At 41.8% G+C, this 24,401-nt stretch overlaps 1 protein-coding gene across 1 annotated transcript in view; it reads left to right on the forward strand.

Annotated features, from left to right (window-relative positions):
- The window catches only part of CENPF (centromere protein F), a 57,779-nt gene extending 33,778 nt beyond the window's left edge, over positions 1-24,001 (forward strand). The window contains exons 13-20 of the mRNA XM_055419077.2: positions 628-3,369; positions 4,572-4,724; positions 9,134-9,310; positions 9,639-9,800; positions 12,090-12,252; positions 15,674-16,150; positions 18,556-18,734; positions 22,347-24,001. Of these exons, the coding sequence (XP_055275052.2) occupies positions 628-3,369; positions 4,572-4,724; positions 9,134-9,310; positions 9,639-9,800; positions 12,090-12,252; positions 15,674-16,150; positions 18,556-18,734; positions 22,347-22,550 (4,257 nt within the window). The 3' untranslated portion in view covers positions 22,551-24,001. The remainder of the gene's footprint in view (positions 1-627; positions 3,370-4,571; positions 4,725-9,133; positions 9,311-9,638; positions 9,801-12,089; positions 12,253-15,673; positions 16,151-18,555; positions 18,735-22,346) is intronic.
- The last annotated feature ends 400 nt before the right edge of the window (positions 24,002-24,401 follow it).

Here is a 24,401-nt window from a genome sequence, read left to right on the forward strand (position 1 = left end):
TCTCACTTACTTCCCTCCCTCTACCTCTGTAGGGTGGTAGAAGGCACGTGGAGAGGTAACAGCAATTGTGGTCAAAGTAGCAGATCCCCATTTTACCGATAAGAGAAGGGGAGGTTCATACATGTGATTTATCCAAGAATATAGGCCGCTTATATTAAGTGATTAAGTCCTTGACCTAGGAATCTGGTCATGAAGCCTTACTGCCTTCTCTTATTGAAGAGTGTCATAAATGCTGAAGATGGAAGCTGACCATTTACTTTGGAATTTGTTAGCCTCTTATTTGATAATCCCAAAGAAAATTTCAAATTTGGCTACTTAGAATATTCCTAACAGGAAAAAAATTTTGAAACGCAACTACATTACAATTTAGATGATCACATAAACTGACCTGAAGGCTTTGTCTTCTTGATAAATACCCAGGACCTTGCACATGGAAAACACTTCCTGAATGTTTGTTTAATTGTGTTGACTATTTGGATGGAGAGATGTGAATTTGGTAGGCGGTATGCCATTTGAAGAGATGTGTTTAGCAGAGACAGGTATCTAGTTTCCAAAAAATAATAAGTCTATGTATTCTGATTCTTCTTGAAAAGTAAGATGCATTTTTATTATATTTTGCAACTACAGGCTGTTCCGGGTGGAAACGATAGCTGTGACATAAGAGAATCAGAAGAATATACTTCAGAAACTAAAGAGAGGACCCCAAAGCATGAGATTCACCAGCTTTGTGAAAAAGATGTTCAGCAGGACCTCAGTCTAGAGATGGGGAAAATAACAAAGACTGCTGCAACCAAACTTACAGAAGAATGGTCCAGAGAGCAGTCCTCAGAGACCAGTCATGAGACCCCAGTGGAAGATCCAGCCCAGGGCTGTTCAGAATGCATTTCTGAACTGTCCCTTTCTGGGCCTAATGCTTCAGTGCCTAGGGATTTTCTGGAGAAACAGGTAACCGTTCAGAGTCTCGAGCTGAAAGTAAAAGAGACATCAGATGAGAATTTGAGATTACTTCATGGCATAGAGGAACGTGACCAAAAAGTCGAAAACTTGCTAAATGAAATCAAAGAGTTAGACTCAAAATTCCATTTACTCGAAGTGCAACTAACTACCAAGATTGAAGCATGTGTGGCATTGGAAAAAATAGTTGAGGAACTTAAGAAAGAAAAATTAGATTTAAATGAAAAATTGGAATCCTTTTCTTGTCATAACCAGAGAGAAGAAAGTTCAGGAGGTCTCACTTCTAACTTAGAAATGGTCACAAGCAAATTGCCACATGAAGGTGTTGAAGATGATGTAGCCAAGGTGACTGACAACTGGAGAGAGGCATGTCTCCAGGTGGAAAATGAGCTACAGAGGATTCAGTCTGAGAAAGATAGCATGCAGCATCACGCCCTGTCTGTGGAAGCCAGCTTAGAGGCAGTGCAAACAGAGAAACTATATTTAGAAAAAGACAACGAAAATAAACAAACAGTTATAACCTGTCTTGAGGAAGGGCTCTCAGTGGTCACAAGTGAGAGAGATCAGCTTCGTGGAGAGTTAGATACTTTGTCAAAAGAAAATCAAGAGCTCGGTGAGATGTCTGAAAAAATGAAGGAGAAAATACAGGAGCTTGAATCTCATCAAAGTGAGTGTCTGCATCTCCAAGAGCAGCTTCAGAGTTTGGAAAAGGACTCAGAGGCACTGTCTCTGGTAAGAAGTGAGCTGGAAAACCAGATTGAACAACTGAATAAAGAGAAAGACTCACTTGTATGGGAATCCGAAAGCTTGCAGACCAAACTGAGCGAATCGGAGCATGAAAAGCTGACCGTCACCAAGGCTTTGGAGGCTGCACTGATGGAGAAAGGTGAGGTCGCGGTGAGGCTGAGCTCCACGCAAGAGGAAGTGCACCAGTTGAGAAAAGGCATTGAGAAACTCAGGGTCCGCATTGAGGCTGATGAAAAAAAGCAGCTCCACGTCTCAGAGAAACTGAAAGAAAGCGAGCAGAGGAATGACTCGCTTCAGGACAAGGTTGAGACCCTTGAAAGGGAGTTGCAGATGGCAGAAGAAAACCAAGAGCTGGTGATTCTTGATGCTGAGAATTGCAAAGCAGAGGTGGAGGCCCTAAAAACACAAATAGAATTGATGACTGAACGCCTGAAAGATTTAGAATTAGACCTTGTCACAATACGGTCTGAAAAAGAAAATCTTTTGAAACAGCTGCAAGAAAAACAAGGTCAGGCGTCTGAATTAGATACGCTGCTCTCTTTATCGAAAAACCTATTAGAAGAAAAGGAGCAAGAGAAAATACAGATGAAAGAAGAATCTAAAGGTGCAATGGAGCTTCTGCAAACACAGTTGAGAGAGCTAAGTGAGGAAGTAGCAGCCTTATATGATGACCAGGAGACCTGGAAGGTCAAAGAACAGAGTCTGGACTCTCCTGCCCAGGAAGTACAACAGCTGAGAAATAGCATTGGAAAACTGAAGGTGTGCCTAGATGCTGATAAAAAGCAGCAGCTCCATATCTTAGAAAAACTGAAGGAAAGTGAGCATCAGGCAGATTTGCTTAAGGATACAGTTGAGAGCCTTGAAAGAGAACTCGAGGTATCAGGAGAAAACCAAGAGCGTGTGACTCTTGAGGCTGAGAAGGCCAGAGCAGAAGTAGAGACCCTGAAAGCCACAGTGGAGGAGATGGACCAAACTCTGCGAGGTTTGGAGTTAGATCTCGTCAATATAAGATCAGAAAAAGAAGATCTGACTAAAGACTTACAGAAAGAACAGAGTCGAGTGTCTGAATTAGAAACTTTAAAGTCTTCATTTGAAAATCTGTTGCGGGAAAAAGAGCAAGAAAAAGTACAGGTGAAGGAAGAATCTAAAGCTGCAGTGGAGATGCTGCAAACACAATTAGAAGAGCTAAACGAGGAAGTGGCAGCCTTGGGTAATGACCAAGAGACCTGGAAGGTCAAAGAACAGAGCCTGAGCAGTCAAGTAGATTCCCTTGAACATGAGAAGGCTCAGTTGCTGCAGGGCCTTGATGATGCCAAAAGTAATTACATGACTTTGCAGTCTTCTGTGAATGATCTCCTTCAAGAAGTTGAAGATGGCAAACAGAAACTAGAGAAAAAGGATGAAGAAATCAGTACACTAAAAAGTCAGACTCGGGACCAAGAGCAGCTTGTCTCTAAACTGTCCCAGATGGAAGGTGAACAGCAACTTTGGAAGAAGCAAAAGGCAGACCTGGAAAATAGGATGGTGGAATTGGAGCAGAAGATTCAGGTGCTGCAATCTGAAAATGATGCTTTGCAGGACACCTTAGAAGCTCTGCAGAATTCTTCCAGGAATCTGGAGAAAGAGCTTGAATTGACAAAATTGGAAAAAATGTCCTTTGTTGAAAAAGTAAGTGGCTTTATGTCTTTACATTTGAATCTGTTGTCAGGAGGAGGGGCAACCACTGTGTGAATTCTGTTTCCTTTTGGACAGCATTTGCTGTACTGGATCAAACTTTGTAAAGGCTATAAGTTTGGGGGTCTTGAACTGTGGGGAATATTGACTTGGCTCCAATAGTGATTCTTAGCTTTGTCACACACTTCCTTGGGGTACTTCTATGGATTGGCCCAGTTTTCACTGTGACGCCTGGACAGGGAAGAAGCTTTGGGTTGTGCATGGTTCATTTCTTGTACATCAGAATAGTAGCTCACATACCCATACCCCACTGAGTACCACTGCTGTAGAGACTATAACACATTAGTCAGAATCAGAGATTGCTTTCGCCTCTACCCTGCCATTTTTGCCTTTAGGAGAAAGAACTGTTAAAGATACGGATATAATTATAACCAACCGAACCCTCATGGCTCCCAGGACATGTCCCTCCTAGAGATTTTGTGCTTTCAGCCCCATTCTCTTTGGGCAGTCTCCTGTTTTGTTAGCTGATGAAAGGGAAGATCTGCCATCAAGAAGCTCAATTATTAAAGAAAAATTAAAAATTTCTCCTATACTTACTGATCTAGGAAAGTGATTCCTTCAAATTAAGATTTTATTGGACAAGTAGATTGTCCAGAAAATACAGTCAATTTTCCAAGAATTTCAAATTTTTGCATAGCTTGCAAGTGATAGCAGTTATGGTAGAGACAATTAGACAAACTTTACCAGGCATTTCAGTCTGGTGTAGGGATAGATGCAAACAATCCTGCTTTAACTAGTTTTAACAAACCATCATCCTGTTTCGTGCATTTTAGCATGGCTCTGGAGAATACATAAGAGATCCAAGGGCTGATAGATTAAGTCACTGCCTCGTAAATACTTTCTGATGTTTTAAGTTTAATTCAAATCATTAACTCTATGAAGGATTTGATGATTTGATAATATTATCTTTGTCGTTCCTTTCCTTATTGCTCTTTTGTTAAATCTTGCAGAGCAGAAAAGGTAAGCTCATCAGTTGGTTTTGAGAATATTAGTTGAGTGGATTAGTAACAGGAGGATTAGCTGGGTTTTATTTTATTACTGGAGTGATGTGAATGTCACGAATATGCTGTATCACAGTGATTAATTTGATCAAACAGACAACCATAAGCAGATCCTAATGAAATATGAAATTTCAGGTAAACACAATGGCTGTGAAGGAGACTGAGGTTCAGAAGGAAATGCATGCAATGATACAAAAAACAGCGGAACTGAAAGAAGAATTTAGTGGGGAGAAAAACAGGCTAACGGAAGAATTAAATTTAATGTTGGAAGAAGTAAAGAGCAGCAAAGTAAGTTTCTCTATGACAGATTCATTACACTGTAATAATTCTTGTGCACTCTCTCCTTGTTTTTGTAAGACCTTCTGTAATGTATCAAACTTTTTTAGCTTTTGAAAAGAATAACCCAAAGCTATGTCATGGTCAGACCTGCAGTAATCTTTGCCGTCCAGCACTGTCATGAGCCCTGAAGGAGTCCAAAGAGGCCCGAAAACACATCAAAGTACCTGTCAAGGAGCCCAGATATGTTTTTCATAGAAGACAGCCCTTCTGACTATATTAACTCATACTAGAAATGGATTGCATGCAGCTTTCAATAGGCTGTTTTCCTGGCCTGCCCCAGATTACAAGCCAGAGTGTTGCTAGAGACAGATGCACTGATCTTGCAAAGAACCAACAAAGTAACAGAGAGTCACAGTAAAATGTAAAGTTGGAGCAGTCTTGGGGTGCTATTTTAGGGCTGGTGGTGGCAGAACTATAACATTTGGGCTGCCACTCCCACTGCTGGTCTCATAATAGACATTGCTGATTCATGTGCTTTCTCCTGAATCTCTTAACGATGAGACTTAGGTAGCAGCTACCATGCAGCCAGATGGTAAAATTCCTATATCCATACAGTCCGTGTGCAACTTCATCCCCAAGTAGTTCTTAGAAAAGGATGGCAAAATATAATTGTGATTATGACCCAGAATAATCACATAAAGTTGCAATGATATTTGGAATAACCTGTATAAGGAATGGGGGAAATTTGTGCTTTTTTTTTTAATAAGGTAGGTTTTTTAAAAATTATGAACTTTGTGTCTTTGCTGTGTCTTTGTTGCTGCCTGTGGACTTTCTCTGGTTATGGAGAGCAGAGGCTAGTCTGTAGTTGCAGTGCTCAGGCTTCTCGCTGCTGTGACTTCTCTTGTTGTGGAGCGTGGGCTCTAGAGTCCAAGCTCAGTAGTTATGGCACATGGGCTTAGTTGCTGTGCGGCTTATAGGATCTTCCTGGACCAGGGATGGAGCCGATGTCCCCTGCATTGCAAGGTGGATTCTTAACCACTGCACCAGCAGGGAAGCCCTGTACTTTTCTTTAAATATGGTATTTAATAAAAATGGAAAAGCTTTGGCATTTAATATCAGCAATTGGTTCATGGGATTTGTGACAATGCTGTGTGGAAGGGGTTCCTATGAATGATATCTGAGTCCTGCACCTGCTGAAATCTGCTTGGGACTGAGCAGTTTGAGAGTATCCCTAGTATATTGTTACTAGCATTTCATTTATAGGCTCTACTAAAAAAAAAAAAGCTCAGTGTTCAACCCGAAGGCCATATGTATGAGTGTGGTGGTCTCCTATGGCTTTATTCATTCTAGAAACACAACTAAGGTCAGAGGATAGAATGGCGAATGATAGCTATCCAGTGGTTCCTGCACTCACAGAGCTTACCATGTAGACACAATAAATCACTCCATAGGAAAGCTATAAAATAATCATAAACGCTTTGAGTGCTATAAGACTTCCCTGGTGGTCCAGTGGTTAAGAATCTGCCTGCCACTGCAGGGGACACTGGTTTGATCCCTGGTCCGGCGAGATTCCACAGACCCTGAGGCAGCTAAGCCCCTATGCCCAACTGCTGAGCCTGTGCTCTGCAATAGGAGATACCCCTGCAGTGAGAAGTCCGGGCACCGGAACTGGAGAGTAGCCCCCTCTTGCTGCAACTAGAGAAAGCCCACGCGCAGCATGAAGACCCAGTGTTGCCCAATAAATATTTTATTTAAAAAATAAACTGTTCAGTGTGATAAAGAAAACAAGATTCTTTCTGCAGAATGTTTCGGAACTTGAGTATAGGAGTAGGGAACAACCTAATTTAGACCAGGTGGTCTGAGAATGCCACCTGCAAGGTAAGAAGTCACCATGTGAAGAACACGACCGAGGGGGGAGCCTTCTAAGTCTATAGAGCAGTGTGACAAAATCTCTGAAATTAGCGACTTCCCTCGTGGTCCAGTGACGAAGACTCTGTGCTCCCAATGCCGGGGGCCTGGGCGCAATCCCTGGTCGGGGAATTGGGTCCCATGTGCTGCGACTGAGTTCACATGCCTCAACTAAAGGCCCCACATGCCGCGATGCAGACCGACGATCCTGTGTGCTGCGAAGACGTGGAGCAGCCAAAAGCGGAGGGGGAATGAAACTCTGAAATTATAAACACCTATGGACATTTTCAAAATTGAAAGGAAGCCATTGTGGCTGGAGTCAGATGGAAAGTAATATGAAAGAAGGTTGGAGCAGTCGGAAGCCATGGTAAAGAACTAGAGTGCAATCTAAAGTGACAAAATACAGGCGGCTGGTGATTGAAGGGAAGGTTTAGGATGGATCCATGAATTTGGCTGGTTCACAATATAGGTAGTGTTTAAAAATTATGAAGGTGGTGGAAAATACAGATGGAGAAGAGAAGGTGGAGAAGAGGTGGCTCAGGGCCCAGCCCAGGTGACCCCAGCACGTAGGGTGAGACAGGAGGAAGGGCCAGCAAAGAAACTGAGAAGACAGGAGGAGGCAAACCAGGAGAGTGTCCTGTGCCTGACGGCACGAGTGGAGGCTGTCTCGGGACGGAAGGAGTGGGCAGCAGCATCAGATTCTGCTCAGAGGTCGAAAGAGATGAGGGCTGAAGAATGGGATTCGTAACGTGGAGCTTGACAATGCTATTTCAGGAGGAGCTGGGATGAAAGGCTGGAGCGGGTTGAGGGGTGGCTGATGAGAGAGTGGATACAGCATGCATATAAACACACGCAGGAACAGCTATTTGGGATCAGCACAGAGAAGCCAGATGCCTCTAGGGCTAGTCCTGCACCGTGAAGGGAGAGAGGGGCAGAGGACGGGGGAGCGTGTGGAAGGAAATTCTTAGAGACAGAAGATGGACCTGAGCTGGCCAAGGAAGGAAACACAGATCTGGAGGGGCTTGAGTGTAAAGGTGGTGGTGCTGCTGATGAGGTCAAGAAATTACTGTCATAGAAGTACCGAGAAGCCAAGGGAGCCAAGGAGCGTTTGGTCCAGGGTGTCATAGTTGTGAAGTTGAGGTTTCAGAGACCCCGTGTTTCTGGTGGAGGTGACCTGGGATTGGAACAAAGGAAATTGCCACGGAGGTGAAGTCGCCATTTAAAGTGAATTAAGTCATCCCTCAGTATCCACAGGAGATGGGTTCTAGGCCCTCCAGATTCCAAAATTCACAGATGTCCAAGTCCCTCATATAAAATGGCATAGTGTTTGCATATAACCTACACACATCCTCCTGTATACTTTAAGTCTGCATGTGCTCAGTTGCTAAGTCATGTCTGACTCTGCAACTCCATGGACAGTAGCCTGCCAGGCTTCTCTGTCCTTGGAGTATTTCAGACAAGAGTAGTGGAGTGGGTTGCCCTTTCCTCTTCCAGGGGATCTTCCTGACCCATGGATCGAACCCAAGTCTTATGTGTCTGCATTGGCAGGTGGATTCTTTACCACTGAGCCACCTGGGAAGCCCATACTGGATTACTTAAAATACCTGCTGCTGCTGCTGCTAAGTCACTTCAGTCGTGTCTGACTCTGTGTGACCCCATAGACGGCAGCCCACCAGGCTCCCCCGTCCCAGGGATTCTCCAGGCAAGAACACTGGAGTGGGTTGCCATTTCCTTCTCCAATGTGTGAAAGTGAAAAGTGAAAGTGAAGTCGCTCAGTCATGTCTGACTCATAGCGACCCCATGGACTGCAGCCTACCAGGCTCCTCCATCCATGGGATTTTCCAGGCACGAGTACTGGAGTGGTTTGCCATTGCCTTCTCCGTAAAATACCTAATACTGTGTTAATAGTTGTAAATACTCTGCCTGTAATACAGGAGACCCCGGTTCAGGAAGATCCCCTGGAAAAGAGATAGGCTACCCACTTCAGTATTCTTGGACTTCCCTGGTGGCTCAGACAGTGAAGAATCCACCTGCAATGCAGGAGACCTGGGTTTGATACCTGGGTTGGGAAGATCCTCTGGATCTTCCAGAGCAACCCACTCCAGGATTCTTGCCTGGAGAGTCCTCATGGACAGAGGAACCTGGTGGGCCCCAGTCCATTGGGTTGAAAAGAATTGTACAGGACTGAGTGACTAAACAACAACAAGTAACTCACTAGAATATGTAAATACCATGTAAATACTGTTTGAAAAATTCCTGGTACACAGAAAATTCAAGTTTGACTTTTTGGAACTGTCTGGAATTTTGGGGGAGTGGGGATGGAATATTTTTGATAGTTGGTTAAATTTGTGGGTGTTTAATCTGTGGCTATAGAACATCAACTGTACATTGCTAAGGATTTTAGCACTAATTCTATAAATGATTTTTTTCCCTTCCACACTCAGTATTCCTAAATATATATGTCCAGGTTCTTAATTATCTTCCCATAATTTTATTGTTTTTCTCATTAGGGTCAACTGAAGGAGCTCATGCTAGAAAATAGTGAATTGAAGAAGAGTTTGGATTGTGTACACAAAGACCATATGGAAGAACAAGGGAAAATGAGAGGAGAAATAGCTGAATATCAGCTACGGCTTCAGGAAGCTGAAAACAAACATCAGGCTTTGCTTCTGGATACGAACAAACAGGTAAAAATGTGTGGTCTGGTGACTGGGCAAGTTGAAGAGTATGTGTTGATGGTAGTGATGAGGCATTTTTTGCAAGGAAGCCAGTGTTGTGTATCATAATTATGCTTCATAGTTTTGTGAATGGTCTCATTCTATTAACTCCCCTTTCTTTCCTCCAGTTATTTGCACGTGTCTTATTTTATGCCTTGACTTTTTAAAAAATACATTTCCATCTTGGAGAGAGTTCCAAAAACCATGGTCTTTGGAATAGCAGTTTTCTTTTCTGTTTGTTTTCCTTATGATGTTTTTACTTGAGCCTCCTGGCTAAAGTAACATTTTTCTGCCCTAGCATGAAATGGAAATCCAGACATATCGAGAGAAACTGACTTCTAAGGAGGAATGTCTCAGCTCACAGAAGGTGGAGATAGACCTCTTAAAGTCCAGTAAAGAAGAACTCAATAATTCTTTGAAAGCGACCACTGAGATTTTAGAAGAATTGAAGAAAACCAAGGTATGTACACTTATCATTACTTCATAACTTAGAATGGCTCATACATGTAACAGTGGTTTTAGCGGTATGAAATTAAGTGTTTTCATTTTAATTTTCATGAAAAAAGTTTTTGTAGTGATAAATAAAATCATTCATAAGTTGTCTGCTGAGTTGTTTGTACAAATGAGAGGACAGCATGCAGTTCCATAGCTTGAGCAGACTTCATTCATCACTCAGTGAATCCTGTCAAAGTAGAGGATGTCAGAGACTTCTTGAGGCGGATATGAAGATCAAGCCTATAACAGATCACAGCAAGCCCCTCCAGACGTGGATGATGATTTGGTGGTGAAAGTCTTCCATGACTGGTCTTCAGGTTCACTACTGTCACCAAACCCACTTTGCTATGACTTTGGGGCTCAAGGTGGGCCAAGCACTTGGCCAGCCATACATATGTGTGTGTTCTCCTCTTCCTCTCTATGCAGGGACTATCAAACTTTTTTCTTTAGAAAAAAACAAGGTGAACCCTCTTCTCAGCATTGTTAGACTATGTGTGTGGGCTCAGTTGCTCAGTTATGTCCAACTCTTTGCGACCCCGTGAACTGTAGCCCATCGGGCTCCTCTGTCCATGGAATTTTCTGGGCAAGAATACTGGAATGGGTTGCTGTTTCCTACTCCAAGGGATCTTCCCTACCCGGGGATCCAACCCATGTTTCTGTGTCTCCTGAATTGGCAGGTGGATTCTTTACCACTGTGCCACCTGGAAAGTTCCGTTGTTAGAGTATAGGAAGTCCTATAGTAATACTACCTGGAGAAGGAGGCTGTTTTGATTCTCACAAATACTTTGCATAAAACGAATACCATCCAGAATGTAAAATATGAACCTGGAAAATAAATATCTTTCAGAAAAGTTAAGATAACTAGGTATAGTTTTCTTATGTTTATAGTCTTATACAATTATCATGGTGAATGAAATATACCAAGGAAATACAAACTAAGTTTAAAATAACATTAATGATCAATAATGTCCTGTTGCTACAAAATGAGAGATATTAGGTTTAATAACAGAAAGAAACAGCTTCAGGTCTACTTTTTAATTTACTTACTTTCTCCTTTTTTAAAAATCTTTGACAGTTGTACTGTGAGGAATGTCTATTTATATATATACAAAATGGTACATTGTTAGTTGAGTCTATTCAAATCTGATAATTTTATTGAAGTTGATAAGCATTGTTGAAATTGAATTAAATCTGTCTCTAATCCATTTATGTTTGGAATCAGAAATAGAAAATTCTGAAAGTGCAGATTTATTGCAACATTGGTGATAAAATTATTTCAAGGTGAAATGTACAAAGAGGGAAATCTACTTGTAACATGAATGTGCTGCTAAGCTTCTTTCTTTTTTTTGAAGTTTGGTCTGCCTTTGTATGTTTGTGATCTCTTATCAGAAACTCTTAGAACTAGATTGTTTTAGAATTCTGTATTTCTTAGATGTTAGATAATGTACTGCATATGCCACATATCGCATAATATCCTATCAGAGTCTGGGGTGATACCTCATAATCAAATTCATAGTTTTATAGCAAAATGTATGAATACTTTCACAAGGTGGGATAAATAAAGACTGTAAATTCCTTTATATCTGTTCAGGTCAAGTTTTGCCTATAAATCATTTTCAGAACTTGTTTTTTTGATTTTGCAATTGTGTTTAAGGAACTATGAGCATGTACTACTGAGAAGTGCTTGATGACATAATTCTACCACCATTCTATTCACTTTTTGTTTGAGTTACTATGACATTTAAATTTATGTTATAAACCATAATATCATTTGGCTTTATTTCTTTTCTTTTTTTTTTTTCATTTGGCTTTAGATTAGTGTTGTGAGCCACATCTCTGGCCTTCATCTGGTATGATTCAACAAATGTCATCTTAGGTATTGAAACTGTGCAACAGCACAGAATCACAAATGGAAACACAATTCTCTCATCTGGAGTGTTTGGCCCACCAAGAATATGTCCATGGATCTTCGGCCCCTACCTCATGGGTGTGATTCCCACTGGATAAACACAGATATATTGGGCTACTTACTTAGTAGGATATTATCTTAAGAAAGAGAGTGACAAAGAAAGTGTTTACTGGGGGGATTTTGGACACTGAACAGAGACGAGGAATTGTTTTATGCATCTTTAGATGTTTTGTCTTGTTTTTAAACTTACAGCATATAATTCTTAATTATATCTCATTGTTATTTTTCCATATGCTCACGAAAAGCAATTCAAGGTTTTAAAGTGGAATTGCTTTTGTTTTGTAGGTGGAAAATTTAAAACATGCAGATAAATTGAAGAAGGACAACGATCGTGCCCAGAGTAAAATAAAGTTATTGATGAAATCCTGTAAGCAGCTGGAAGAGGAAAAGGTGCTGTTGCAGAAAGAACTATCTCACCTTGAAGCTGCACGGGACAAATGGAGAGCAGGTGGGTGCTAACTGGGCACACGTCGACCAGCGCTGACCGACGTCCGCTAGTGACGTCACACGCTGGCGTGTCTGCGGAGGAAGCGTGGTCAGTGCTCTGTTCTGTGACGGCACACCAGGATTCAGCAGTGAAACGTTTCCCAATTTCTGAATTTTGTGCTCAGGCTGGGGTCATTAATGGGATTCAGAATGAAGCCTGCATTTTAAGAATAGAACGACTGCACCTTCTGTTCTATCAAACGTACAAAAACCTGGCAGCCCTGTTTCCTAATGAGCCTTTCCAAGAAGAGTTATTCATGTGGATGTCCATTACGTAGTTCCTACATCAAAGGAAGATTGGCCTCTGAGCTGGCACTGGTAATTTACGAACAGCTGATTCTGCTTGTCCTTGGCCCTACTAAATAGAAAGGTTGGGGACTATATTTTTGGGTGTGTAGGTAAAACAGTAATGACAAGGCTTTTTGTCACTTTTCTCCACATACACCCCTGGAGTGGAATGCTTTTTCTGTATGGATAAGATGACGGCAAATATAGTACACATGGCTCTTCTGGACCATACATAGCTTGGGAGGGGTGAGGGGTCAACAGTCTTCCTTGCTGAGAATAGTCAGAATGGACTGGGGCTTCAAGGATGGAATCAACACCAACCAGGCAGCTACAGCTTACTGAGCCATCTTCCCATATAGTGTCCTTCAAACCCTTGTCCGCCAGATCCGCCATTGCCTCCACAAGGTTTTCAGGGCTTCTTTGGACTTGTCTTTTCATTAGCCCCTTCCTGTCTCCCAGGATACAGCCTTGACGTACTCCTTTCCCTATTTGGAACCCGTCTGTTGTTCCATGTCCAGTTCTAACTGTTGCTTCCAGACCTGCATACAGATTTCTTAGGAGGCAGGTCAGGTGATCTGGTATTCCCATTTCTTAAAGAATTTTCCAGTTTGTTGTGATCCACATAGTCAAAGGCTTTAACATAGTCAATAAAGCAGAAGTAGATGTTTTTCTGGAACTCTCTTGCTTTTTCGATGATCCAACGGATGTTGGCAATTTGATCCCTGGTTCTTCTGCCTTTTCTAAATCCACCTTGAACATCTGGAAGTTCATGGTTCATGTAGTGTTGAAACCTGACTTGGAGAATTTTGAGTATTACTTTGCTGGTGTGTGAGATGAGTGCAATTATGTCGTAGTTTGAGCATTCTTTGGCATTGCCTTTCTTTGGGACTGGAATGAAAACTGACCTTTTCCAGTCCTGTGGCCACTGCTGAGTTTTCCAAATTTGCTGACATATTGAGTGCAGCACTTTCATAGCATCATCTTTTAGGATTTGAAAAAGCTCAACTGGAATTCCATCACCTCCACTAGCTTTGTTTGTAGTGATGCTAAGGCCCACTTGACTTTGCATTCCAGGATGTCTGGCTCTAGGTGAGTGATCACAGCATCGTGATTATCTGGGTCGTGAAGATCTTTTTTGTACAATTCTTCTGTGTATTCTTGCCACCTCTTCTTAATATCTTCTGCTTCTATTAGGTCCATACCATTCCTGTCCTTTATTGACCCCATCTTTGTATGAAATGTTCCCTTGGTGTCTCTAATTTTCTTGAAGAGATCTCTAGTCTTTCTCATTGTGTTGCTTTCCTCTATTTCTTTGCATTGATCGCTAAGGAAGGCTTTCTTATCTCTCCTTGCTATTCTTTGGAACTCTGCATTCAGATGGGTATATCTTTCCTTTTCTACTTTGCCTTTAGCATCTCTTCTTTGTAAGGCCTCCTCAGACAACCATTTTGCCCTTTTGCATTTTTTTTTCTTAGGGATGATCTTGATCACTGAATCCTGTACAATCTCACGAACCTCCATCTGTAGTTCTTCAGGCACTCTATCAGATCTAATCCCTTGAATCTGTTTTGTCACTTCCTCTGTATAATCGTAAGGGATTGGGAAAAGAGTACATCAAGGCTATATATTGTCACCCTGCTTATTTATATGCAGAGTACATCATGAGAAATGCTGGGCTGGAGAAAGCACAAGCTGGCATGAAGATTGCCAGGAGAAATATCAATAACCTCAGATACGGAGATGACACCACCCTTATGGCAGAAAGCAAAGAAGAACTAAGGAGCCTCTTGATGAAAGTGAAAGAGGAGAGTCAAACATTTGCTTTAAAACTCAGCATTCATAAAACTGAGATCATGGCATCCAGTCCCATCACTTCATGCCAAATAGAGGGGGGAACAGTGGAAACAGTAGTTGACTTTATTTTTGGGGGCTCCAGAATCACTGCAGATGGTGACTGCAGCCATGAAATTAAAAGACGCTTACTCCTTGAAAGAAAAGTTATGACAAACCTAGACAGCATATTAAAAAGCAGAGATTATTACTTAGCCAACAAAGGTCCATCTAGTCAAAGCTATGGTTTTTCCAGTAGTTATGTATGGATGTGAGAGTTGGACTATAAAGAAAGCTGAGTGCCGAAGAATTGATGCTGTGGTGTTGGAAAAGACTCTTGAGAGTCCCTTGGACTGCAAGGAGATCCAACCTAAAGGAAATCAGTCCTGAATATTCATTGGAAGGACTGATGCTGAAGCTGAAATGCCAATACTTTCGCCACCTGATGCGAAGAATTGACTCATTAGAAAAGACCTGATGCTAGGAAAGATTGAAGGTGGGAGGAGAAGGGGATGACAGAGGATGAGATGGTTGGCTGGCATCACTAACTCAAGGGACATGAGTTTGAGTAAACTCCGGGAGTTGCTGATGGACAGGGAGGCCTGGCATGCTGCAGTCTGTGGGATTGCAAAGAGTCAGACAGGACTGAGAGACTGAACTGACCTGTCTCCCAAAGCCATTACAACAATGACTTTATATTCTCCATCGACTTTTACTGTTCATTCACTTAAAATAGAAATAATGGACAGAGGGATATAGGGGGTGTAATTAATTCATTTTATGTAGTATGTTAACTACAAGAAGGTTTGATGGATTGGCTGAAAAACGAGTTTGAGATATTGATGGGTTATATTTAAGCTCTCCCAGTAAGTATGCGGGCTCCCCTGTTGGCTGAAGAATCTGCCTGCCAAGAGGAGACGTGGGTTCAATCCCTGGAGAAGGAAATGGCAAACCACTCCAGTATTCTTGCCTAGGAAATCCCATGGACAGAGTAGCCTGGTAAGCTACAGTCTGCAGGGTCTCAAAAGAATCGGGCATGACTTAGCGAGTAAACAACAATAAGTATGTAACTCACTAGAATGTGTATCTTGATATAATCCCTCCCAAACGAGAGCTGTTTGAAGTATAAGAACATCTGTAGCGACATTGTCCCTCGTTCCTCCAAAATAAATCAAGAGCAAGTCAAAGGTCATCTGCTTGATGATGCCCAGTGTTAACTAGAGAAGTGTCACGTTACAAATGACTTGTCACTTTACTTTTGACAGATACCGTTGTGGATGCTAATGTTGACGAATTAATAACTGAAATGAAAGAACTGAAAGAAACCCTTGAAGAAAAAACGAAGGAGGCAGACGAATACCTGGATAAATACTGTTCCCTGCTTATAAGCCATGAGAAGTTAGAGAAAGCCAGAGAGATGTTAGAAACACAAGTTGCTCGTCTGAGTTCACAACAATCTAAACTTAATCTTTGGAGTTCTCCTTTGGTGAATTCAGTTGCTCCAGGATCATCCCCAGTCCCTTCTGCCACTGAAAGGAAGTTACCATCCAGCCAAAATAAATCTTCAGGCAAAAGGCAAAGGTCCAGTGGGATTCGGGAGGATGGGGGAGAAACCACACCTTCTACACCGGAGACATTTTCCAAAAAAAGCAGGAAAGCCATCAAAAGTGGTACTCACCCTGTGGAGGATGCAGAAGATGCTGAATTTGAGCCAGAGGGGCTTCCAGAAGTTGTAAAGAGAGGTATGACATAATTTTAAAAGTATTTGTGTTCTTTTAAAAAAGTTCATATACAAGAAGAAAAGAAGCATTTGAATTTTGGGGTTATATGCCATGGTCCTAATTAATCTTCAGAAGCGATAGTCCACTGTTATCTTGGTAAGGTATAGACTGTCTTTTCTGTCATGAGAGAATGACAGATCTAATTACTTATGTCACAGTACAAAAAATACTAGATTTGAAAAATGACTGTCAAAAAACTATTTGGAATTTGATATTTCTGTGCTGAAAAATCCCCAAATCAAAGGTAACCCTCCAGGTTTCCCACCTTTAGTGTTGTGCAGCCCAGGTGGTAGGGGAGCTGAAGGATGGGCCCCGTGATGCTGGCTCCTGGCTGGAGCTACTTACCTTGTTTTTGTTTTTTAACCCCAGTGTTGCTCAACATGTAGCCCAGAGACTGGGGCCAGTCTAGGAACGTTTGTTACTGGCCCATGATCAAAATAAGGTATAGAAATCATGAGTTAAAAATTTTCGTAGCCATTTGCTATTTTGCTGTTTGTAATATCCAAGCACATAGTCAGTTTTTATTATACTCATTCTTACTGTGTTATACAAAAGTATCATTCCATAGCAGATGAGTGATTACTCCCCACCCCTCTCCTCTCCCGTAGAACTAGAGAAAAACAAATATCATATATTAACGCATATATGTGGAATCTGAAAAAATTGGTATAGATGGTCTTATTGACAGAGCTGAAGTAGAGACACTGACGCAGAGAACAAACATGGACACCAAGAGGGAACGCGGGGAGGCAGGATGAGCTGGGAGACTGGGACTGACGTATGTATATAGACAGAGGACATTGTTGACCCTGTGCATAAAATAGGTACCTGTTGAGAACCTACTGTATAGCATGGGCTTCCCAGGTGATAAAGAATAAATGATATTCTTTATGAATGATAAATAAAGAATCCACATACCAATGCAGGAGACCAGCGTTCCACTCCTGGATCAGGAAGATCCCCTGGAGGAGGGCATGGCAACCCACTCTATATTCTTGCCTGGGAAATCCCATGGACAGAGGAGCCTGGTGGGCTACAGTCCAAAGGGTCACAAAGAGTTGGACATAGCTAACAGACTAAACCTGCATGAACTGGGAACTCTATATTGAGTGCTCTGTGGTAACCTAAATGGGAATGCAGTTCCAAAAAGAGGGGTTATATGTGTACGTATAGCTGATTCACTTTGCTGCACAATAGAGATTAACACGACATTGTAAAGCAACTATATTCCACTAACAATCTATTTTTAAAAATGAAGTCTGGGATACAGAAAACAGACTAATGGTTACCAGAGGAGAGAGGACAGGGGCAGGTGCAAGATGGGTGCAGGAGATTAAGAGGCACAGACTACTGTGCTTGAAATGAATAGGCTACAAGGATATATCATTCAGCATAGTGAACAGAGCCAGTAATGTAGCCAACATTTTATAAGAACTAAATCGGAATATAAGCTTTACAAATTGCGACTCACTGTGTTGTACATCTGAAACTAACATAATACCGTCAATCACTATACCTCAGTTAAAAAGAAAAATATTCTGGGAAATGATTTGGGAAAAGAAAAGGAAGACTTTTTTCCCATAGATGGTTTGAGAAGCACTGTTCTGAGTAATTCTAACCCTTAGGGAATCTGACCTCCAAATAGTTAGCTTGCTCCTTTTCATTTCTGTTTTTTATTTGTAGGTAAGGGGTTAAAAACAAAGTGAAAACACAGGCTCCTGCAGCGAATGTGGTTGCTTTCAAGCTGCTCTGGAGCGTGTGTGCCGTGCTCTCTGTCGGTGTCCTTGGGGTTGCCGTTCTCCTCTTGGTCATCACAAGTCGTGTCACTTCCCTCCTCAGGGGGAGATGACGCCGAGTGAAATCGCTCTTAGCGAGATCCAGACTCTCCTCCCGTCCAGTCTTTCCACGTGAGAGTAGTCACCGCAAGTAGCTGTTGAGATGTCACATCTTCCCCCTTTCCGCAGGAGCAGGCCTTTTCTTTTGCCTGTCTCTTTCCATTTTATCCCCCTTATTTTCCCCTCCAATCCGTCTTATAGGAAAGCCTGCCGCTTTGTTCTTAGTATAAGAAGGAATAATCTTTGTCTCTTTAAGGTTGTTTCCACCCCACCTCCCTTTTCCCCATGTTGTTTCTTATGTTTCTAATAAGAAAAAACAAAACACCTGTTAGGGATTTACTGTTTGCTGCCTCCCAGGGTAATTATGAATAAAGTGGGTCCCCTATCCACTGCGGCGAGGAGGAATTGGTTTTGGAGTCACCCTTATCCTTGCTCACTCATGAATGTCACTCGTGAATATCACTCCCACTGGAGAGGCTGATGGAATTGCAGCCAGCAGTGCTGACAGTCAGGTTTTTTTTGTGTCCTTAGGGTTTGCCGACATCCCAACTGGAAAGACTAGTCCGTACATCCTGCGGAGGACAACCATGGCAACCAGGACCAGCCCCCGCCTTGCTGCCCAGAAGTTAGGAGCATCCCCGCTAAGTCTCGACAAAGAAAATCTCACTGAGACCTCCAGACCAACAGCTGGTGGCAGCAGATCACAAAAGGTAAAGTCCGTGAACATGTATCTGCTGTGTGAAATCCAGGAAATGAGAACGTTATCTGGGCAGGGCTTTGACATGGCACCCTCTGACTCAGGAGCTCTTCAAAGTCTGACCTTCTCCCCGAGGTATAAATAAGTCAGTAGTGAGGAGAGGAGCAGGCAGATGCAAGGACAGGTGTCATGTTATCCTGCCACTCAATCTCATCCTTGACCCAGCAGGCTGCTTATCAACATTCTGATGGGAAATGGTGTTGTCAGAGCGGAGCTCCAAGGGTTTGTTAGAACGTTTTGGGCAGAACCATGGAAGGACGTGGCACAGGCACTGGTCTTTGCTTGTTTACAGGCTTCCCTCTCACCCCTCTGCCCCCTGGCTGTGATTCTCAGTGTTCGTTACTCCTTGACTTTCTACAAAAAGCACATATTTCGGTAGATGTCTAAAGAAAAGAGCTCTGTTTGTGGATGTCTCTAGTTTGATTGTTGAAGTGAGAGAGGGTTGGAATCTTAGGGACCTTATTTGTATAAAGTAATACTTGTTAAGTGGGCAGGCGTGTTACTCATTAGATTTTAGATACCAAATACAAAGACTTTGGTGATTAGTTGCATCAAAGCAACACTTAAGCAAATGTTTGTTATGCTGATATATAAGAGCTTTAAGGATTAAGGAGTTTATATCTACAGTTGAATTTTGTTCATAACTTACATTATAATAAAGGTTTTATTAACTGAGGGCTGAGGAAGAAGGGTCTGAGATTTTCTTTCACTCATGAAAAGGGCCCATCTATGGCTTGCAATTAGAAATATTCTGCTATTTTGTGAATATTTCTTTCCCTTCCCCATTAGTCCTCCCACCTCCCACCTCCAACCCACTTTTCTCTATTTTTCTTTCTTGTTCAATCACTCACATTTGGAGTTAACTTTTGAATGTTGGTAACCCTGAAACACTGAAGAGTATACTGGAGTAGGTCCTAACTCTCCAGGGACCATAAGAAGAGTTCCATAAAGTAACTAGTGCCTTTAAAGAGTGAAGCTTCCAGACTTGACCAAAGCTATTAACCACAACCTAATTCCTGAAATGAAGTATTTGGCTCTTTGCAGTACCCCTTCTGTGATGTTGCTGATCATGTTAACAGTTTACTTGTGTCCTCATATCTAATACAGATATCTTCTAAATCAATGGAGCTGTTAATGTCCTGAAGTGATTGCAATAATAGATGTTTAAAGGTGTGTTAGGAAATCACCTCATAAGATTACCATACGGGTCACTTTTCCTTCTTTTATGAGGAACTGATGGTAAAGCAGTTTTCATGTGGAGTTCGAATTTATTTTCTAAGAGAGCTTTGCACGCTAGGGGGCCTGCTTTCCACACTGCTGTCGCATCTGCTGAGGACAGAGCAGTAACCATGGTTTCCTGCAGACTTGTGTGTGTAGGAGCTATATAGGCTGCAGTAGGCACCAGTGGTTGTGAATTGCTAAGCAATTTTGTGCACTTGTGCACATGAATGGAGGGTGGTTTCTCTTGAAAGGAGGTTATAGGGGACTTGTGATTAGATGCAAGCCTTCAAAACTCAGCCTATTGATTTTTAATGTAATTCAACATTTTCTGAGTCACTTTATAAAATGCTTGCCTCATCTGCTGAGCATATTTCATCATTCAGTTTGAAAAAAGAGACAGCAAGTTATCCTTTCCTAAAGTGGTTGCTTAGAAACTTCAGATTATGAATCTTCACCTGAAGTCACTGGCTGAGTGTTGAGAGATTTCCTAGATCATTTAATAGAACTGTTAGTGACAGCTGACAAGTTCGAAGGGGAACATGGGTAAGATGCAGAATAGGTGAGGGTCAGTCTCTGCTTTGTCTCTGGGAGTTAGCTCCAGAGGACCGTCCACTAACTGTGCGAGATGGTTGTGAGGCCATCACCACAGGGCTGTCAGCAATTTAGTGGGATCTTAACCATTTTTCCTACTTATGAGTTTCCTTTCCAGTGAGCTATTCGCATACCCGCTGTCTCCCCACTGTGGCTGCAGACACGGTTTGTAAGACAGTTAGGGTACGGGTGCACGTAATAGCTTAAATACCTGGGAAGTCTGACCTCATCTAGATATGGATACGTCGAGGCTAACTAACCAACATGAGGATCAAATCCAGAGTTGAAACTCTGATTACCAACTACAGTTCCCTAATTCAGAATCAAGAAATTGAGTCTGGAAGGGGAACCCAAAGGGTGACCTTTGGCTATTCTATTGGGTTTCAGAAGGAGTTTTACTAGCTCAGATTCTTTCCCCACTGCGGTCTCTGTCCCCACCTCCTGTCTTTTAATGGTGCAACTAAAGGTTTGATTCTCCTGCAGCTCATGGGTTCAAGGGAAATGTCTGTCTTCTGTATCACTTTCTACTTTAAAAAAAAAAAAAAGGAAAGAAAAGAGTGCCCGTAAAACTCTTCTTTTTTTCCTTCAAATTTCCATGGACAGTAATTTTCCATTAGGTCCTGATCCTTCAAGGCCATTCCTTTTAAGTGTCCTGCACATCATCTGAGGTAGAGGCAACCTTTCCAGGGATCTGATCTGTTGGCCAGATTTACTATGTTTTCTGTAATGAAAAGTATTTAACTGTCTTTTAAAGCCACACACTTCCGATGGAAAGAATATACACAAGGAAATAATTTCCATTCTTTCTTCTGCTCCAGAAGGCAGTCCTGGGCAGGTGGTTGGGCAGGGAGTGGTCTGTCCCATAGGTGCTTCTCAGAGTTGGTACTGAACACGAATCACCCTGGCTAAGAGTCCTTCCGCTTTTTCTTTTAAAGATCTTCCTACCTGAACCGTCTACTCTTGCCATCTCACTTTAGTTGTGACTTTTTTCTGTATTTCATCCATCTTGCTCTTTTTCTCTCCTAACCCCGTATTCTTCTCACTACTATGGAAACCTCAAAAAATCTCAACCCTACCAGGGTTGCATTACCTGGTAATGCATTACCCTCTCATCTACTTCTTAAAGTCTCATATTTTTTGAGATCCCCCCCTTTCTCTTCAAAGGCAGGACATTGGAAAGGGAATTTTCTTTCTGGACTTTAAATGGAAGGAGAATGATTAAAATGTTATTATGTGAGGAAGAGGCTCTAGGTCTTTTAAATGTTGTAAATAAAGCTTCCACCTTATGAAACTATTATGACTCACTGGAATACGTTTATTTGAATGATAGAGGATCAAGCAAGATAAATGGAAGCTGGTTTAGGTTCTTACACAAATATTGAATGTTTGCCATTAGTCAAGAATACTCTGGGCCCTGGATGCAAAGGTAAAGAGGAAATAGTCTTTGCCCTCAGAGAGCTTACCTTCTGATTTGAGAAGGTCACAGTGGCCTTGGGAACGAGTGTCCGGTCATTAGAGACGTCAAGGAAAGCTTTACAAGGTGGCTCATCAGGGGTAGTGTCTGACCCTTTTCTCTAGCTTCTCTGTTTAGGTGGGGGCCTGTTTTCAGGGTTGAAGAAATAGTCAAACTGTGTACAACTCCCAGAAGAAGAATTGAACTTCAAATGTGATGACCTAAATAAGTACTTTATTTTTCATATTGTAGAAATGCGAATGTGATTTTAAAGCTCTAACGACAATACTTGTGTTGCAGGTCAAGGTTTCTCAACAGAGCCCAGTGGATTCAGGCACTACCTTCCGAGATCCCACTGCCAGATCTCTCTCCGTCAATAATCTTCCTGAGAGAAGTCCAGCAGGCAGCCCCAGGGAGGGCCTGAGAGCCAAGCGAGGCCGCCCCGCCCCCAGCCCAGAAGCCAGCCTGGAGTCCAAGGGCAGTGAGAACTGTCGGGTCCAGTAGAAGAGCCCGTGTGTGTCAGGACCCTTGGAAGGTGGCAGTTGTTGAACAGAAAGCAGTGTGACTGCGCTTGTCTTTATCATCAGAAGCGCCTTACCAGAGGGAAGAAAACAACTCCTTTTAAATCGAAGTATATTTGACTATTTAGATCTCCCCTGTAGAAGAATAAAAAAGTTTGGAAGCACTGATTACCTCTGCATTGATAGTCCTCTTCTGTAATGTAAAATAGCCCTGTAGAAAGCATTTTGGCAATGTTACACTTAAACGGCAAGCACTATATTACAGCTCCTGTTTTTATGTGGATTTTACACTAAAAAATGCAAGTAACATTTTCTTACTTGCAACGGACAGCTCTCCGGAAAATGTAAACTTTTGCTTTATGATATTTCTTTTGTATAATGTTAGACATGGAATAATTTTAGATCAAGAATTTCTTTGAGTTGAGTAAAATGAAGGAAACCCTGTTACATGTTTTTAAGGAAAACATGCACACAGATACATGTGTGGGTGTGTTCCTTCTCTTGCAATGTGTTTTCTAAATCTTGGCTCACTTATATAACCTGTTCATATTTGTGTGTGGTGTGGTGGGAGTTGTGTGTTGATTTTCAATTAGCCTGGTTGCAGGCTCCTCAAAGGTATAGTATTTTGAGCTTTCTGTCATTATGCTGTTTCTCTTCAAGGCCAGTTTGTTGTAGTGTTTTGGTAGGATTCTCATAAATGGTGATCTATAAAATATGGCATTTTTTTCTAATAAAAAATTCACTTCACCTTTGTTTTACGTACAAATAATTTCTAAATATAAATATATTATGATCTTTGGTACCATTTCTTGCTAACTTCAACAGCCTCTTATAAAAGTAAAAATGTTTTAACAAATGATACTACTACATTTAGAAAACACATTCAGTTATATTTAAAAGACATGGTTTGGAATGTGGGTCGTGAAGATTATGTAGGCATATAATATGTCCAGCCAGTGCCTAGCACATTGTGTGTACTCATTAAATCTCATCAACAAGGTTACAAGTATGTGGTATTTTCCAGCTCATTTATGGATGACCGAGTTTTGTAAATAATGCATGCATTCTGAGCCATATCAATTCCAAAAACTCTGACACAAGTCCTTGTGTCCTTGAATCAGGGTAAAGAAGTTTTCCAGGACATGAACTTGTAAAAGATAATTTGCTGTTGACTTTCAGCAGATTTATGTATAAACTTTGACAAATACTAACATTTATATTTTAAAATTGTCCTTCGCTAGGTGGCCTGCGTTGCTGGACCATGCTTCAGTAATACAAAGCTACTTAGTATTCGTCTGCTGAGAGTGATATCCTGTCTTTCCTCCTGTTTCTTCAGTTGCTTGGGATTGTGGTCTGGTGCCATATCCTTATCATAAGTCATCCCAAGGCTGCCATGTGCTCAAGGGCATGGCCCAGAGGAGGTATTACTAATACCAGGCCATCAGCTTTATTGGCTGTCTGCAGTTATTGGAAGATTCCACTCAGTAGGTCTGGCTGGGTGGTTCCCTGGGTCCTTGAAAGCATCCTTTTTTTTTTTCCTTTTAATTTTTTACTGGAGTATAGTTGCTTTACAATGTTGTATTCTTTTGTATAGCAAAATGAATCAGCTATGTATATACACATAATCCCTCCTTTTTGAATTTCCTTTCCGTTTGGGTCACCACAGAGCACTGAGTTCCCTGAGCTATACAGTATGTTTTCATTAGTTATCTATTTTAGTCACAGTATCAAGAGTGTATATGTGTCGATCCGTCTCCCCGTTCCTCCCACCCCTCCCACCTTCCCCCTTGGTATCTGCATATTCTCTATGTTTGTATTTCTGTTTCTACTTTGC

The sequence above is a fragment of the Moschus berezovskii genome, chromosome 17 (genome assembly GCF_049115385.1).
Source record: "Moschus berezovskii isolate FMDL1 chromosome 17, NW_MosBer_1.0, whole genome shotgun sequence".
In the NCBI taxonomy this organism is placed as follows: Eukaryota; Metazoa; Chordata; class Mammalia; order Artiodactyla; family Moschidae; genus Moschus; species Moschus berezovskii.